A 16,932-nucleotide genomic window follows, 5' to 3' on the forward strand; every position below is an offset into this window, starting at 1 on the left:
GGGATATTTGGAAATGCCTTCCTCATGCAAAGGGTTGCTGCCTCTTGCCCTTTAGAAACTGATAACTCTTTACACATTTCTGTGACAGCTCCTGTATCCCACATGTGTTTAAATAAGGCATAACATGATGCTGGGAACTGAAGCTGACTGTTTTCTAGAACTTCGGTTTTAAAGTCTTAAAAACCTAACTTTTCAAATAGAAGTGATTAATACATAATTTTCATGCATAAATTTTCATGCATAAATTGTGCCTCTCTGTTCCCTGTTAGAATCACTCACATTTGGAGCAATCAATTAAATATGTAAGCTTTCTCCATCTTAATTCTTTTCTGTTGTTATCAAACCCCTTTATGTCTGATTTATGCTATATGCAGAATGTACGGTTGATAGAAAGTGTCACTCTATGTTCATCTCTTCTCTTTTTATGATGGCTTGTCACTCTGTATTGCTCATTATCTTTGCTTTGCTAGATAAGGGGTGTGGATTTGAATAAGATGGAATAATTGGAGAAAGTTTCATAGACAATACAATGTCTATGTGCTGCATGATTTACATGAAATGAAAAAGTGGTATTTGAACTGTGCATGCTACTAGAACAATGTATTTTGGATAATGAGCCAGTCAATTTAGAGCACTGCCTGGCTACTTCTATTATATTTTGCAGCTGGACAAAAAATACTGTATCCTTAAGCAAAACCAGCAAACTTTGCCTCTTTTTATTGCAAGTCAGAGGAATACACATGGAACCTGGAGCAATTTTTGATAACAGCATAAGCAAAAATAAATAAAAACTGACAATATTGGGAGTTATGCAATATTTTCTGTGTGGGAGCCACAAAGGGTGTGAAGCTACTTGTAAAAGTCAAAGCACAATATGTTTACTTTTGGGAAGAGGCCTGGTTACTTTTCTCCCTTTGTCCAGTTTAGAACCTATCTATTAAAAACGGGAGCCTCAATGAATGGACAGTTTTCCTTAGTTACTAGAAAATATCGGACTGGCATGTTTTTCACTACAATCACAATCTTCCTCGTTGACAATGTTGGTCTTAGAAAACCAATGGGAGGTTTAATTAAAATAAAATAAATAAATAAATAAATTATTAAATTATGGTATGATTAGAAGAATGACCAAAGCTGACTTTTTATTCCCTTCATACCTCTATGTTTCTGTGAAGCAGGTCAGTGGTAACTAGCAGTGCTTGAAAGTATCCTGCTGTATCCTTGCTGGCAAAATCCTCTCAGAAGTATTTTTTTATTTTTTTTTGTAGTGGAAAATGTATGAAAGGAAAAATCCATCCAAATTCAAAGAATGTTCATTAGAAATGTAATTTTAAATCATTTTTTTGTGGGGTAAGTTTATGGTTAAGGTGAAAAAAAAGTCTTAAGCAAGAGAAAGTAGTAGGTATTTCAAAGTCTCTTTATGTTCTTTTCAGTCAGTGGTCAAGTCTAAGTTTGATAAGTGATAAGACTCACAGACTTAGCACCCTTCCACAGTTAGTAGTTTCCTCACTACTGTCTTTTCATTAAGGACATAACAGTCCATGTGCTAAGTTCAAGACTGTGAACACAGAAAGCATTTTGATGTCTGAAAACCAATGACTGTTAAGTGTAGCTGCCAATTTTCTGATTCTTCTTGCTTCGTGGGCCGCCTTTCATGCCTCAGTTGCTACAAATTAATCTTTGGACAAGATACACTGCTGTTAAGCACAGTTGTTTTTGATAACCAAAATGAGTTTTATTACTCTGTTAAAAACATGAGGTGAAATTTTGGCTCCAATGGAGTGGATGGGAATTTTGCCACTAACATCAACACAGCCAAGATTTCACTCATGAGCTGTTAAAACAGTTGAGACTACAATTTTTTTCCAGTTCAGTTAATGACTCTGTATAGGGATAAAAGAAAAAAAAAAAAAAGGATTTAAGATGTCTTTGTGAATAGATAGCTAATTAGCTGATCATGGACCCATTGTTGAACTCTGTGAATTGCAGGATTTTCAAGCCCTTTTGAAATGACAAAAGAACACAAAGTAAAACTAAAAATAATAATAATAAAAAAAAATCAGTAAACTTCAGAAATACTCAATGCTAAATTCCAAATAATTATCTGAAATCTGCGGAGAAGTTCTGGGATTGTTGCCAATTTAATGTGCAACATGAGGCTCATTAAAAAAATAATAAATAAAGTCAAATATATTAAAGAAAATATCACCTTAATGCTAGTATTTCATTATTTTTTTCAATTGAAATTAAATAAATTGTAAAAATGTTTCAACTTAGGCAATCTTATTTTGAATGGCAATGATATAAAAATTGATATTTAGGGTCTGATAAATACAGTATATTTATCTTTACACATTTTAATTACTGTTCTAGGTTCTGTTTCAGGAATAAGTTTTCTAAAACACTGCTAAAATACCAAAGAGTGACTTCAGCAAAGCTTACATTCATGTTACATGCATATCTGAAAGGAGGAAATTAAATGCAGTAAAAAAAGCACATTCTGCAAAGAGCAAGCTGTCAGGTCAGCATGCATGGTGCACTGGAAGTTTTGTTCTCTTTGAAAAATCTTAACATCATAATAAAAGCCTTTCATTTTCTTCCCAATCAGAACGATGAAGTGTCTGATACTGGGTTGTGCTGGCCTGTGGTAAAAAGGAGCTAACAATACTGGAAATGACAACTGTGTTATCACAGTTGGAGTAGATAAAGCTGGCTGATGGTAGCACATGAGGTGGTGTATGTCATCGCAATTGTATCACTGAATGAAAGAAACATTTCTCACAGCAGTCACAGCCTGAAAGACACTTCAGTCAAGGGAAAATAACTGATTTACCTTTCTTCTCCCCTTCCTTTTTCACCGCAGCTGAAATGGAAACAAAAATACTATATTTTCACAACTGAAGTTAATAACATGTAGTATTGGTAAAAATAAATTGAACACCTATGTATGAGACTTGCTTGTAGGTATCTTAAAACCTACATATATTATGAAATACAGGAATAGATTTCTTTGGCAGATGAAGAAACTGATGATTAGAAATTTGAAGTGCTTCCTCACAGACACACAGCACTATCATTAATGAGAGCAAAATCTAGCTTTCCAAATTCTCACACTTAAGTCACAAAGTCATTGTTCCTCCCAGACACTCATAATGGGACATAAAAGGTACAGCATAAATAAACAAGAAGAAGCATAGTACGGGCTGGGAAGGCATGAATTGGTAAGGGGAGACTAGGAGAAGGTTATGAAGCATCTGTTTTAAAGAATATTATCATTACTTTAAATTAAAGCTTGTTGTTGCAAATAAATACATAAAATAAGTAAAACAAACAAAATAAAAACAAAACAACAACAACAAACCCCTGAAGTCATATTTGTTTTTCTAAGCTTCTGCCTAAGATGAGGAATTACAAGATCTGGGAAGAAAGATCGGACACTGACTGGAAACAAACTGCTGCATACCTCCCAGGATAAGCAACTGGAAATCAGTTACCCAGAACAAGCCGTGCTGTGTGAGCACTATTCAATTTCTAGGCACAAAATGAAAGTCCCCCAAAATCTCAACATGAGATTCCAATTGCGCATCACATGTGTCTGCAGGGGATACTGTAAAAATGTATCATTTTATTAACAGGACTGAGATGCCTGAAATGGGAGAGAGTTACTTGTGTCTGCAGATGATTGCTGCAATCCTGTTGGAACCAAGCCAATCTCATGTCTAAGTCTTCTTGAAATAGATGTATTACCCATTCTCCAGTCTATAATTATAGGACTGAACTTTCTAAAAATGTATCTACAGATGTCAATTTATTTTGAAACTTATGTGCTAGCAGTAATGGTAGTAAGCCTCTGCCTTAGGCTAGCATTTGATGACTAAAGAAGACAGAGGAATTCAAATGTAGAGCTCTTAACCCCTTGAAAAGAGTACCCAGCACTTGTCTGTCAATACGAATGGACCTGCTGTGGCACTCAAGCTGGAAAGCAACTGAGCAGAAGCAGAACTCTGCCTTTCCTTTGGAGAGCATGTCTAGGAAATCAGAGGTCTTGAGGTCAAAGTAGGGAGTAGGTACATTCTTAGGGGTTGGGATTTTGTGTTTGTGTACACAAAAGAAAAGAAAAGGCTAAATCTGAAATGACTGAAACACTAATTTTACCTGAGGCAAAAATAAGTTAGATTTAAAAGATTTTTTCTAGGTCTCTCCCTCTTAGTCTTCTTTGAGGATAAAATTAATTTTTGCTATCTCAAGAATGTTTCCAGCAGTGGCACAAAAAAAGGTTTCATGTCTAAAATTAGTAAAAACAGGCACAAGGTTTCCAGGATTTTGTCTTTGTAATCACATGCATATCAAAGCTGCGATCAGAGGATTTAGTATTTTCTCCCCAGAAGCTGCTATAGAAACCTCAGTGACGTTCAGAAGGCATACTTAAGGCCACTTGAAGCATGTTGGAGGGAAACATGCAGAAACCCCCAATGTCATGAGTCTGGGTAGATTTTACAAATCAATGTGCAGTGCAATTCTGGTCTTCTCATGACTTCAATCCTGCTAATTTACGTGATGTGGCTCACCACGCTTCTGGTTCTGAGGTGAGCACAGGGTGAGCAAAGTCCATCTGTGCCTGCCACTGTACTTTTGACTAGCTAATTTCTCTTCTACACAGAATGAACAATTATTATGTCATTGCATCCTGTTGTGACATCTGCTTGAATTTTTACCTTGTCCATGACTTTTCTGATGTCAGGTACTGTAAATACTCAACAAATCTTAAGAGATGAAAGAGACCTTGTTCTAACTAGCATTACTAGCATTGCTCTTATCAAATCCTGTCATTCAAACTTAAAATGACAAGGAATAAATATAAAAGAGCACAAACACCACAATTTACATTTGCTCTTTTGGAAGCTGAGCAATGTGTTTGCATCTGAAATGCAGGGGAAAAAAAATAGCCAAGGAATTTGTTTTACAGCTGACAAAAAGACCAATTACCTTTTGAGAATGAATGTGAGTAATATATTATAGCTGGGCAGGGAAGGACATGAAATAAAGTAGAATGATGAACTAGAGAATGTGATGCTCAGATATCAGAGATTCTCTTGACTGTATTCTTATTCTTTTTTTTGTTTTAATTGTTTGGAGAAAGAACAAATTCTTAAGCTATTTATTTATTTATATTGCTGTACTGATAAGACTTATAACTTAGTCCTTGAATTTGGAATTTATGTTAAATCCTGTTAAAATAGGATAATAGCAACCTTAATTCACAGTGAATCCAGTTAGTCGCTTTCTCAAACCTATTCAATTTGAATCACACATTTCCAGTTAATATAGATATCATACAGAAAAATATTTTTATCAGGGGTAAACATCTCATTTTCAGGGATCATGAGTTCATAATAACAGATACCTCAGAAATGAAAATCATTTCATATTCAGGATGGATGTATTGCATTTAACTTGCATGAGAAATGTGAATCCGAATCACCAGCAATCTAATCTCACAGACACTGATGATTCAGAGGGGCTTTTTTTCTGAGCTGTTCAGCAAAGAGAAACACTTTTTGAATCTTGAAAACACGATTTCCTACTAAACAGTAGTCTGGTCCTTGTACCTTGATAACCCAGCAGTAGACAGGAACAGATATTTAGCCTGAATACTGTCAAATAAGTGATTTCTTCCATAAATTCTCCTGTAAGTTTCTATTGAAAGAAATTGGTTTCCATCCTGAGGCATTAAATTTAACTTCCTTTCTAAATTTACAATAATTAATTATGAAAAACTAAGCTATGAAAACTACATTTCCATATAAATATCTAGTTACTCTGAGGTGTTTTTGAAGAGCCCTTGACTTAGATTTGTGATTTACAGTCTTCTTATCATGATCATACTAATTAATCTTGAAGGTACTCTGAATCTTCCCTATTTGTCTTTCTATGAGACTTTTGTTACTTTTTCTTAGCTCACTCGAGTGTCACATTATCATGTCAGAGTTGTGCATATGACACTCCAGACAAGATGCATCTTTTACGCTTTATAACTAAATTTCCTAATTCCTCTGCATATGGAGGAATGTTCTTCATTGATTTGTCTGTGGTAAAACTTAGGGTCTTTTCCAGAATTAAAAGTGTGCTGGTTTTGGCTAGGATAAAATTAATTTTCCTCAGAGTAACTGGTATGGTGCTGTGTTTTGGATGAGAATAATGTTGATAAAACACTGATTTAATTGTTGCAGAGCATTGCTTACACTAAATTAAGGACTTTTCAGTTTATCATACTAACCACCCTGCCAGTGAGGAGGCTGGGGATGCACAAGAAGCTGAGAGGGGACAGAACCAGCACAGATGACCCGAACTGGCCAAAGGGATGTCCCACACCATGTGGCATCATGCTGAACATTTAATACAGGGTGGCTGGCTGGCTGGGATGGGGGGCAGGGACCACTGATCAGGGATGGGTTGGGCACCAGTAGCATCACTTGTTTTGTACACATTATTATTATCATTATTATTATTATTTCTCTTCCTTTTCTGTCCTAATAAACTGTTTTTTTTTTTTTTTTTTTTTTTTTTTTTTTTTCTCAATCCACAAGTGTTTACTTTTTTTTTTCCTCCATGATTCTCTTCCCCCATCCCACTGGAGGTGAGGAGTGGTGTGTGAACAAACGGCTGTATGGTTCTGAGCTGCCAGCTGGGTTAAACAGAATCACAGAATTTCTAGGTTGGAAGAGACCTCAAGATCATCGAGTCCAACCTCTGACCTAACGCTAACAGTCCCCACTAAACCATATCACTAAGCTCTACATCTAAATGTCTTTTAAAGACTTCCAGGGATGGTGACTCCACCACTTTCCTGGGCAGCCTGTTCCAGTGCCTCACAACCCTTTCAGTGAAGAAGTTCTTCCTAACATCCAGCCTAAAACTCCCCTGGTGCAACTTAAGCCCATTCCCCCTCGTCCTGTCACCAGGCACGTGGGAGAACAGACCAACCCCCACCTCACTACAGCCTCCCTTGAGGTACCTGTAGGGAGTGACAAGGTTGCCCCTGAGCCTCCTCTTCTCCAGGCTGAACAAGCCCAGATCCCTCAGCCGCTCCTCGTAGGACTTGTTCTCCAGGCCCCACACCAGCTTTGTCGCCCTTCTCTGGACCTGCTCAAGCACCTCGATGTCCTTCTTGTAGCGAGGGGCCCAAAACTGAACACAGTACTCGAGGTGCGGCCTCACCAGAACCGAGTACAGGGGGACGATCACCTCCCTAGCCCTGCTGGTCACACTGTGTCTTATACAAGCCAGGATGCTGTTGGCCATCTTGGCCACCTGAGCACACTCCTGGCTCATATTCAGCCGACTATCAACCATCACTCCCAGGTCCTTCTCTGCCTGGCAGCTCTCCAACCACTCATCTCCCAGCCTGTAGCTCTGCTTGGGGTTATTGCACCCCAGGTGCAGGACCCGGCACTTGGCCTTGTTGAACTTCATGCAGTTGACCTCAGCCCATCGGTGCAGCCTATCCAGATCGTCCTGCAGAGCCTTCCTACCCTCAAGCAGATTGACACACGCGCATAGCTTGGTGTCATCTGCAAACTTACTGAGGGTGCACTCAATGCCCTCGTCCAGATCATTGATGAAGATATTAAAGGGGACCGGCCCCAGCACCGAGCCCTGGGGAACGCCACTAGTGACTGGCCTCCAACTGGACTTGACTGCATTTACCACGACTCCTTGGGCCCGGCTATCCAGCCAGTTTCTAACCCAACGAAGCGTGCCACAATAAACCAAAATACATAGTTAATCTGGAGACATACTCTTCTTTATTGTTTTCCTTCTAGTCTATATTACATACTATTAGTGACACTATTTCCCCCCCCCCCATCACCTGCTAAATTCATTGTATCACAGCCCCTTTTGATCATGAACTCTTTAGCTAATGCCATCTGAATTTCACTGCTTTATTATTTCTATCTTTTCCTGTTAAGTAATATAACGTGTCGAGGCATATGCAATTATTTTACAACTGGGCTGTAAGATGAAAATGAAACAATTGTTTTCTGTTTCTTAATCAGATACTGATTTTTTTTTTTTCAGTAATGCCTTGGTTAGGCAGCAACTATTAAGTTTCTGAAATAATTCCTATACTGGAAAGCTTATTTAAACCACCTCATAAAGGCCATGTTTATTACTTTATTAGGGTGTTTGAAAGACTTATTGCTAAGACATCATTCACTTTGCAAAAACCATGCTGTAGAATCTGTGACATGATTTTCCTGATATTTATTTTTGTTCTAACTTTAATTATTATTTCACCATTTTCTAACAGATTTTTATATTTCTGAATAACCCTAGAGTACTTCAAAATATCTTATTTATCTTGATCCGCCTTGAGACAGTACTTGATTTATCTGAAACTGACAGAAGTTCTGACTAAATTCTTACTTTTTTTTGGTTATAGACATGTGAGACAGCATAGACAGTAAGACAAGATAAAATGCAGATTCGTTCCCCGTGTCTGTTACTCTGCAATAACTGTTCATTGCATGCTGTTATGCTGAAGTGAAAAGACCCTCATGTAGGCAGCTTCTGAATGAACTAGTGAATGCAGCTTGCATTAAGTAGTTGATATTGTCTTTGCCCATGTCACCATAAATTGTCCATCTGGTCATAGCTTGAGAAGAAAGTACTGTTTTAAAATATTTAAGAACCATATAAAGTGATCTTTCTCTCTCAGGTCTTCCTAACAGATATTCTTTCTCTCTGACTGTCTTTCTGAGTTCAGAATTGCTTTTATTCATGTCAAAAGAAATTTTATTCATGTTAAGAAACTGCAGTTAAAAGAACCAGTACAGTGAGTGACAAAAAGGACAATTTAGCCTTTAAATTGTCTGGAGCATCTGTGTTTAGAATGATAACACCTTTCCTACCCTTTTCCTCCTCTGGTCTAGGATTTTTATGAACAGGTTTGGTGAAATAACTTATTTAATTTATCTTCATACATTTTATTATTAGTGGGCAAGGAATATGTTGTGTTTGAAGTCTCCTGTGTAACCTGACTATCCCTTTTATCCTGATTTGCAAAGCCTTGCTGTGAGACCTAACAAGAAAAATTTCATTCATTAAATAACCTCCAAAATAAGTTAACAGTATTTTTTTCTTCATTATCTGCAATGCCTTAATGACAACACACAAGCACATTGTCTAGATTGAAAGCAATACAAGTACGCAAGTTCTGCTTCAGCATGGACCATTTTTCTCCCAGAATTGTTCTTATTCCAGGGAGCTGGCAAATCAATGTAAAATGAACAAATCTCATGGACATTTTTGGTTTTGGATCACTTGGATCTTGTTGCTTTGGGGCTCACAGTGGACAGCTGTAGCAGTCTACAGAGCATTTAGTGGTCTCATGAGCATTTGTGGCAGTGCTTGTGCCCCAGGCAGGGAGGGGCACAGGCAATAGCAGGGGGTAAGCCCCATCTCAGGACTCATTTTGAGCACAGAGAAACTGCATGGCAGTGATAAAAGTCTTGGTGGTGCAATTTTGTCATTGGGAAAAGCCTGGGCTACCCAGCTACCCATGAGAATTCTTCAGCTCTTCAGCTTTAGAGCTTATATGTTCTCTGGTTAACACTGGTTTCATCTTGGGGGGAAACATAGAGTTTGTTTAACATGTAGAAAATATTGCTCAAAAGGCAAAACCTCCCTGGTGAGTGATTCAGAGTATTTTTATGGACTATCAGCACTCTTCCTCCCTCCCGCCCCTGTAGAGTCACTGGGTAGAAGCAGTAAAATGATTACATTCCTAAGAGAGTCCCTTTGGTCTCTATGTGGAAACTGGTCCCACCTCTCACTGACAGCTAACAAAAGGAAAAATACCAACTACCAGCAGGAGCTTGTCTTCCTCCATGCCTGTCTGACACTTGATACCTTTTAGGATCAAGCACATTTCCAAAGACACGCACAAATCTCCCTTCAGAAGCATAGTAAAAGGGCAAGGAGTGGGGGAGAGCTACCCAGGGATCTTGTCTTCCTGCAGCATGAGAGGGTGCAAATCTCTTGCCTCTTTTCTCACCTTTCAGAGGGAGCACCCAGAGTAAAAAGCATTTTTGGAGAGGGGCAGTATTTCTCTGGATCAGTGCAGAAAAGAATACAATGCTTCTGGGCCCAGAGATGGGCAGAAGGATCCTGACTCTGTAACCTGTTGAGAAGTATACAGTTCTGGGCAGACATAATCCTCATTTTTTTTATTTCAAATGTTATGTGTAATTAATAGTGTTACGCAACAAGAATTGTGTTTTCTTACATAATCATGTACTAATAAAAAGTTATACATATACACTGAGGACTTTTAAGAGTATTGTTATGGAGAACTGGATGTTCCAGTGTGTCATAGTCTCTATCTCCAGGAAATACCCCAAGTATCAGTAGGCATATTTTCATTTATGAAGCTGTTTTGACTACTATACTATATATATATACACAAAAAGTATATTTCTGCACATTCTACTTCTTTTTCAGTTTGAATATTTGCCTATAAACAAACAAGAAGTATCAAACCACAGTGAGAAAGTTATATTAATAGTTTTTAATAAAACCTGACTCATTTTTAATTTATATGAACAGGATTTGGAATTAAAATTTTAGCTCCTTCTTTTTACAAAATGAAATATATTTATATAATGCCATTATATTGATGTTCTTTTTCTCTTTTATAATGTCTATTGAAGTTTTTTTTTTTTTTTTTTTTTTTTTTTCTCTAGAAAAGTGCTGACTCACAATACAGATTTTCAACCTCTGAGCATGTCTCAGCCTTGGTATTTATAAGTCTATTTTTATCTTAGTGCCTGATGTTTTCTTAAGAATTTCTAATCAACAATGCTCAACAATGAGGTTCTGTAATGGATGGACCACTTGAGCAGGCTGTTATTTCAATTTTTGTACACCTTACATCTACCTTACATTTAGGTTTTCTATTATTCAGGATTTTCTACTCTAATTCTATCTTCAGTTTGTGTGAATTCAGGTTTCACATTTCAGTAATGTATTTATCTTAACAAAGAGGGTGATGCTGTGGCCACTGCTGCTAATGCAGTTTGCACTGGGTTTAACAGCTCGCTGTAAGTGGGAAGTCTTATGCAACCATTGTTGCTTCTCAAGGTGTGTTTTGGTTGGTGAGTTTAAACTGAGATGTACATTGAAGTGCTTCCTGTGTACTCTCAGATGTCTAAAAAACCTACTGGTTCTCATAGAGGTGATTTGTTTGAACTTCTTTACAGTGCAATGGACACATGTTTTCTGGAGCATTTTTCCCTGCAAAGGCTTTCCTCAAACTGTCTCTCTGATCTATGTGACATGTCACTTATCATTGTTAAGAAAGAGAGGCTTAATGAGGCACAGCATCCCACATGGATGCTTAAAGCCACTTTGTGCTTTGGGGTTACACTCTTCTGACAAAATGTCAATATATTGTCATATATATTCAGTGTCACTGAGTTGGTTGTATTTGCTTCTGGAAGTGCTGCACTCGTGAACCTCAGAAGCTAAGAAATGGCTTGTGAAGACCTGTCACGTAACAGAAAAGACAGAAGTAGCTTTTAAGAACCTGGAGCCACTGAGCTGAACACTCTTCAAACTGAGTGTGTATAAGATTTGCTGTGTCATGAATTTTGGTGACTGGAAAATGACAGAATTCTATTATAGACAATAAGGTTGCTTCACTATACACATGTATACAACCTGAGTTCTTCCCATTCTGGTTACATTTTTCTGTGGAACTCTTGCTCTGAGCGATTGAAGGGTCTGCACTCCTGCTCAGATCAGCCACTTTACAGACCTGACATACAAGACTTAAAAAGAAGGCAGTTGTCCTGATGTTGTCCTGATGGCAACATCTAATTCAAATATGTTAAGTTCTTACTGAGCCAGTTACAGTCAAAGAGGAATTCAGACTGCTGTGAGATATCAGTTAATCTCAGTGAGCTGTGCAAGGCATCAAGCACACCCACATGCAAGGACTCATGCTAGCTGACAGAGAAAACTAAAGCCTGTAGCGCTCATCTCACTTGAGAAGCTGGCAAAGTCTGCGTAGAATCAACACTTTTAATCCACATTGAACTGAACTGGCTTTGCTCATATAAATATTCTGCTGTTATTAAATATATATATATATAATAGGACTTCTATTTCAGACTTCATCTAAACCATTGTTCTTTATCAGAATAACACCGGGTGTCTCTAATGTGAGACTACTCTGCAGTGGAAATAAAATCAGCGTGTTCTGCATTAAACATTCATATCTTGGCTATTGTGCCTTGACATGTAGTAAACTATAAGACTCTAAGATGACACTACCATGTGAGGGTTTTTTTTTTCTTTATATGTCCTTTACAGTGTTTCAGTCTCTAATAAAAATAAAAATAAATAAATAAAAAATGTTAACCCACATGGAAAAATTCTGTTTGATGCAAGTTCACTGGAAATGTTACTCCTATGTACTACTACTTTGTACAGTAAGAAAATTTACTATGTGTCCTACGAACTACTATGTGAAGAGGAATTATATTAAAAAAAAAAAAAAAGGTAATGGAGTTAATCGATTATTGGTAATGAGTTTCATTGTCAAAGATACTGAACATAAACCACTTCAAATGCAGTCAGTGAAGTTCAATGATGTTTGAATAAACATTCTCTTTCTTGAAAAAACTCAGTTTTGGAACTTCAGAGGAGCTGTTACTCACCAGTTGTTTCAATGGCTGATCAAACTGAGTTAATTAGGTCCTTTCTGAATACTTTTTTTTTTTTTTTTTTGTACAGTTGGGTGGGTGTTTGGCACTTCACTGAAGCTAATTTGTTAGCAGCACAGCTGTAAAACTCTTACAGATATGCATTACTTCTTTATACTACTAGATCTTTTTTAATAAATAATATTTTACTTTTCTTATCACTTATCCAGTCTTTAAACTGGAAATACTTTTGGAGAGCCGAAGACAAAAATTAGATGAGAAACTCAATAAGAAGCTCAGTATTCAAACACTTTAGGGTGTAATCAAAGTTTGACTCTTTATTAACCTACCTATATTTCCCAGATATGTTTGCAAGAACACAGTAGGAAGCCTACAGGCCTTGCTTTCCTGAAGCTCAAAATATAAAAGCCAAGCTGTATTAAAACAATAATACACCAAATAAAAACACGCTTTGGTACTCACTGTTGAGTATAATAAGCTAAAATAAATGGTAAAATAATACATCCTTATTTTAATTTGACCTTGGACTGACAATCTAGGTTCATCCACTTTCTGCACTTCAAAGAATTCCAGAATATTTAAGCACTTTTGTAGCACTTAAGACTTTATGTTGCTTTAGAATGATAATACTGTGCAAAATAATAGCTGATTTCTGCTGTGCTGCTCTATATAACCTACGTGCACAATATGAAATAGCTGTACTTGCAAGTGATATATTTCATAACTTTCATAACTTTTTTCAGAGAAAATATTGCCTCATTATATTTCTAGTGATCGTTAGGTAAAATCTAAAGATAGGAAATAATATTATTAAATTAACTGAAGTAGCTTTCAAAACCAAATGACTGATTTTTAAGACTGAATTCTATTCCTGTGGTTCAATTGACTGTTATTAGTTAGCACATTATAAATAATAAGTTCGCAGATGACACCAAGTTAGGTGCGTGTGTCGATCTGCTTGAGGGTAGGAAAGCTTTGCAGGAGGATCTGGATAGGCTGCACCGATGGGCTGAGGTCAACTGCATGAAGTTTAACAAGGCCAAGTGCCGGGTCCTGCACCTGGGGTGCAATAACCCCAAGCAGAGCTACAGACTGGGAGAGGAATGGTTGGAAAGCTGCCAGGCAGAGAAGGACCTGGGAGTGATGGTTGACAGTCGGCTGAATATGAGCCAGGAGTGTGCTCAGGTGGCCAAGAAGGCCAACGGCATCCTGGCTTGTATTAGGAACAGCGTGACCAGCAGGGCTAGGGAGGTGATCGTCCCCCTGTACTCAGCTCTGGTGAGGCCGCACCTCGAGTACTGTGTTCAGTTTTGGGCCCCTCGCTACAAGAAGGACATCGAGGTGCTTGAGCGGGTGCAGAGAAGGGCGACGAAGCTGGTGAGGGGCCTGGAGAACAAGTCCTACGAGGAGCGGCTGAGGGATCTGGGCTTGTTCAGCCTGGAGAAGAGGAGGCTCAGGGGTGACCTTATCGCTCTTTTTAGGTACCTCAAGGGAGGCTGTAGTGAGGTGGGGGTTGGCCTGTTCTTCCACGTGCCTGGTGACAGGACGAGGGGGAATGGGTTTAAGTTGAGCCAGGGGAGTTTTAGGTTAGATGTTAGGAAGAACTTCTTCACTGAAAGGGTTGTGAGGCACTGGAACAGGCTGCCCAGGGAAGTGGTGGAGTCACCATCCCTGGAAGTCTTCAAAAGACGTTTAGATGTAGAGCTTAGGGATATGGTTTAGTGGAGGGCTGTTAGCGTTAGGTTGGAGGTTGGACTCGATGACCTTGAGGTCTCTTCCAACCTAGGAAATTCTGTGATTCTGTGATTCTGTGAAATAAATAAATAAAAAGAATAAGGAAAAACTAAGAAAAAAGTAAGAAAGAGGAAAACAAGCCCATATAGGGGGCCTAACAGTACTGCTGTTAGGACTTATATAGCCTTGAATGTATCTGTCATTTATCACACTAGTAAAAAAAAAAAATCACAGTAGCAAATCATGCCATTTTAGAATCATTTTAGAATGACATAGATATGTGAAAAACAAACAAACAACCAAACCAAACCAAACCAAAAACAAACAAACAAGCAAACAAACAAACAAACAAAAAAAAACAACATAAGATTTCATTTGGGAATATTTGCACAATTTTGTCAAAAATTTTGTCAAATATGTCTTATGCTAAGGCCCAGCTCCATTTGTGATTGTTACCTTTCTCCTTAGTTGTAGTTGAAACCTTCATTTCTTTTCCTTTTGAAAAAGATATCAAACACAAAAATGCAAGGAGAAAGTTAGTATTAGGAATATACACTATGCCCATCTATACTATAACAAACATGCACAACACCTCATCAAGCAAAAAGTGTGACAGAGACAGGTGTTAGGAATTAGAACTTATTTACTTCAATAAAAGACTCAAATTAAGATTTGAAAGCAAACCAAAAATAATTCCCACAGAATTAGTGGCAAAGACTGCCTTTCAAAACATTCCTGTGAAACATTCCTGTGAAGTCTATTATGAATTTAGTAACATCTCTTTTGATAATTTACTCAGAATAGACCAGCATTCCTGTCACAATATTGGCTATGCATGTCAGACAACAGTTAAAGAACAGAATAGTAAATAGTATTATTTTATCTCTGATTTGTGTAAGACACTGCTCATTTTGATTTACTAAATGTGAGGGAGATAGGTTTAGTTCCTTTTCACCAAAAACCTGTAATTCAAAATATACTGAAACTGCAAAATGTATTAATACCAACAGACTCCTTCAAGAACACAACTGGTTATTTCCTAGCCATATAATGATAATAAGTTACCCTTTTCCTTTAAGACTGCTGAAGGCCTCACATCTTTTCTTTTACCAGTCTCTAGAAAGAAACATTTAAGTATCACAAGTCAGGTTAGAGAAATAAGATGACACTTGAAAAGAAAGCAAGTCAGGCAATTTGATATGTAGAAAGTAAAAAAGATGAGATAATTAAATGGATTTAACAGCATGGAAATAAAGAACAGGACAAAACAACAAGGTCATTCATTCATGCTTGTAGACTTGGATATGTAAAATAATAAGCCTTCAATATGTCATTAGTTTCTTTGCATTTGGAGGAAGCTATTTGTCTGTCTTTCAAGTAGGGAATGAAACAAAGTGTCAAGAAATTCTGTAGAGCAGTTGGCATCAATGGATTTTTCTTTTGCTGAACTCAAATAAAAATTCAATCTACACTGATATAATTAAAATATTAGGAATGCTGGACTTGAATGCCAGAGGTTGCTGATAAACCTAAGTGGGAGATTTCTTTATTCAGGAATGACAAAAGGACCAGTTACTCATTCAGAACTCTGTTATTCTTTTAATATAAAAGAAGCCATATGGGTACTGTTTGTGAACAAGATTTTACTTCCTGCATATATATAGCCTTTTACAATCACAGGCAAGCTGGGTATAAAATAAGAGCAGTGCGTGTCCTCAGAATGTACAGTCACATATATCACAATGCATTGTCCAAGAACTTAACTGTAGTTTTAGTTCTTTTCTGCAGCATATGCCAAAGGATTAAAGGAGATGAGAAAAACATTGAAATTCTCATTCTCATTTTCCTGCATGTGACAAGGGAATCTCAAGGACAAAAGAAAATCCAGTAGTTGGCTAAATAAAGAAAAAACTATATTTTTATGGTGTCCAGATGAGATGCAGGGACTGACAAGCATGACAGAGAGGAGAATTCTTTAATCTCCACATGGTGCCTTGACTTTGTTACACTGAAGAATTCAGAAGGAATACTAAATTCTTCCCAGATGTGCATTATTTTGTGTATCTCTATTCAATACTACATAATTTGCCAGACATTAACTGTATGGAATACCTCCAACTTCCAAGAAAATGGATCTTTGACATGATCTGTACCTCTGCTAGATTTTGCTGCTTCCTTGAAATGATTGAGCTGTTTATGTACTCTCCAGGAAGTAGACAGTGCCCACGAATTCTAGAACTGTTTGTTTTAGTGTTCACCATATTATATATATATATATATAATATTATATGACATATATGTGATATATATGCATTATATGTCACGATGCAACAGTTAGGGTTTTCTCCAAACAGACACTGTCAAACAGTGTCAAACAGTGTCAAACAATCTGTGAACTCTGTGTACACAGCTAGCAAGCCAACCTCCTGCATCTGGAAAGATTAGAGATGTAGGTGTCAGTTTTGCTAAT

At 37.4% G+C, this 16,932-nt stretch overlaps 1 protein-coding gene across 17 annotated transcripts in view; it reads right to left on the reverse strand.

The window, feature by feature from the left end:
- Positions 1 to 16,932, reverse strand: part of TRDN (triadin) — a 246,932-nt gene that overhangs the window by 51,045 nt on the left and 178,955 nt on the right. For 15 of the 17 annotated variants that reach the window (XM_082757682.1, XM_082757677.1, XM_082757685.1 and 12 more), the window contains 3 exons: positions 15,528 to 15,578; positions 14,919 to 14,957; positions 2,834 to 2,863 (listed from right to left, as the gene is read on the reverse strand). In XM_082757682.1, the coding sequence (XP_082613808.1) occupies positions 2,834 to 2,863; positions 14,919 to 14,957; positions 15,528 to 15,578 (120 nt within the window). The remainder of the gene's footprint in view (positions 1 to 2,833; positions 2,864 to 14,918; positions 14,958 to 15,527; positions 15,579 to 16,932) is intronic. The other 2 variants (XM_082757687.1, XM_082757684.1) reach the window with 2 other exon arrangements.

This window comes from Aythya marila, assembly GCF_965140915.1.
Source record: "Aythya marila genome assembly, chromosome: 3".
Lineage (NCBI taxonomy): Eukaryota > Metazoa > Chordata > Aves > Anseriformes > Anatidae > Aythya > Aythya marila.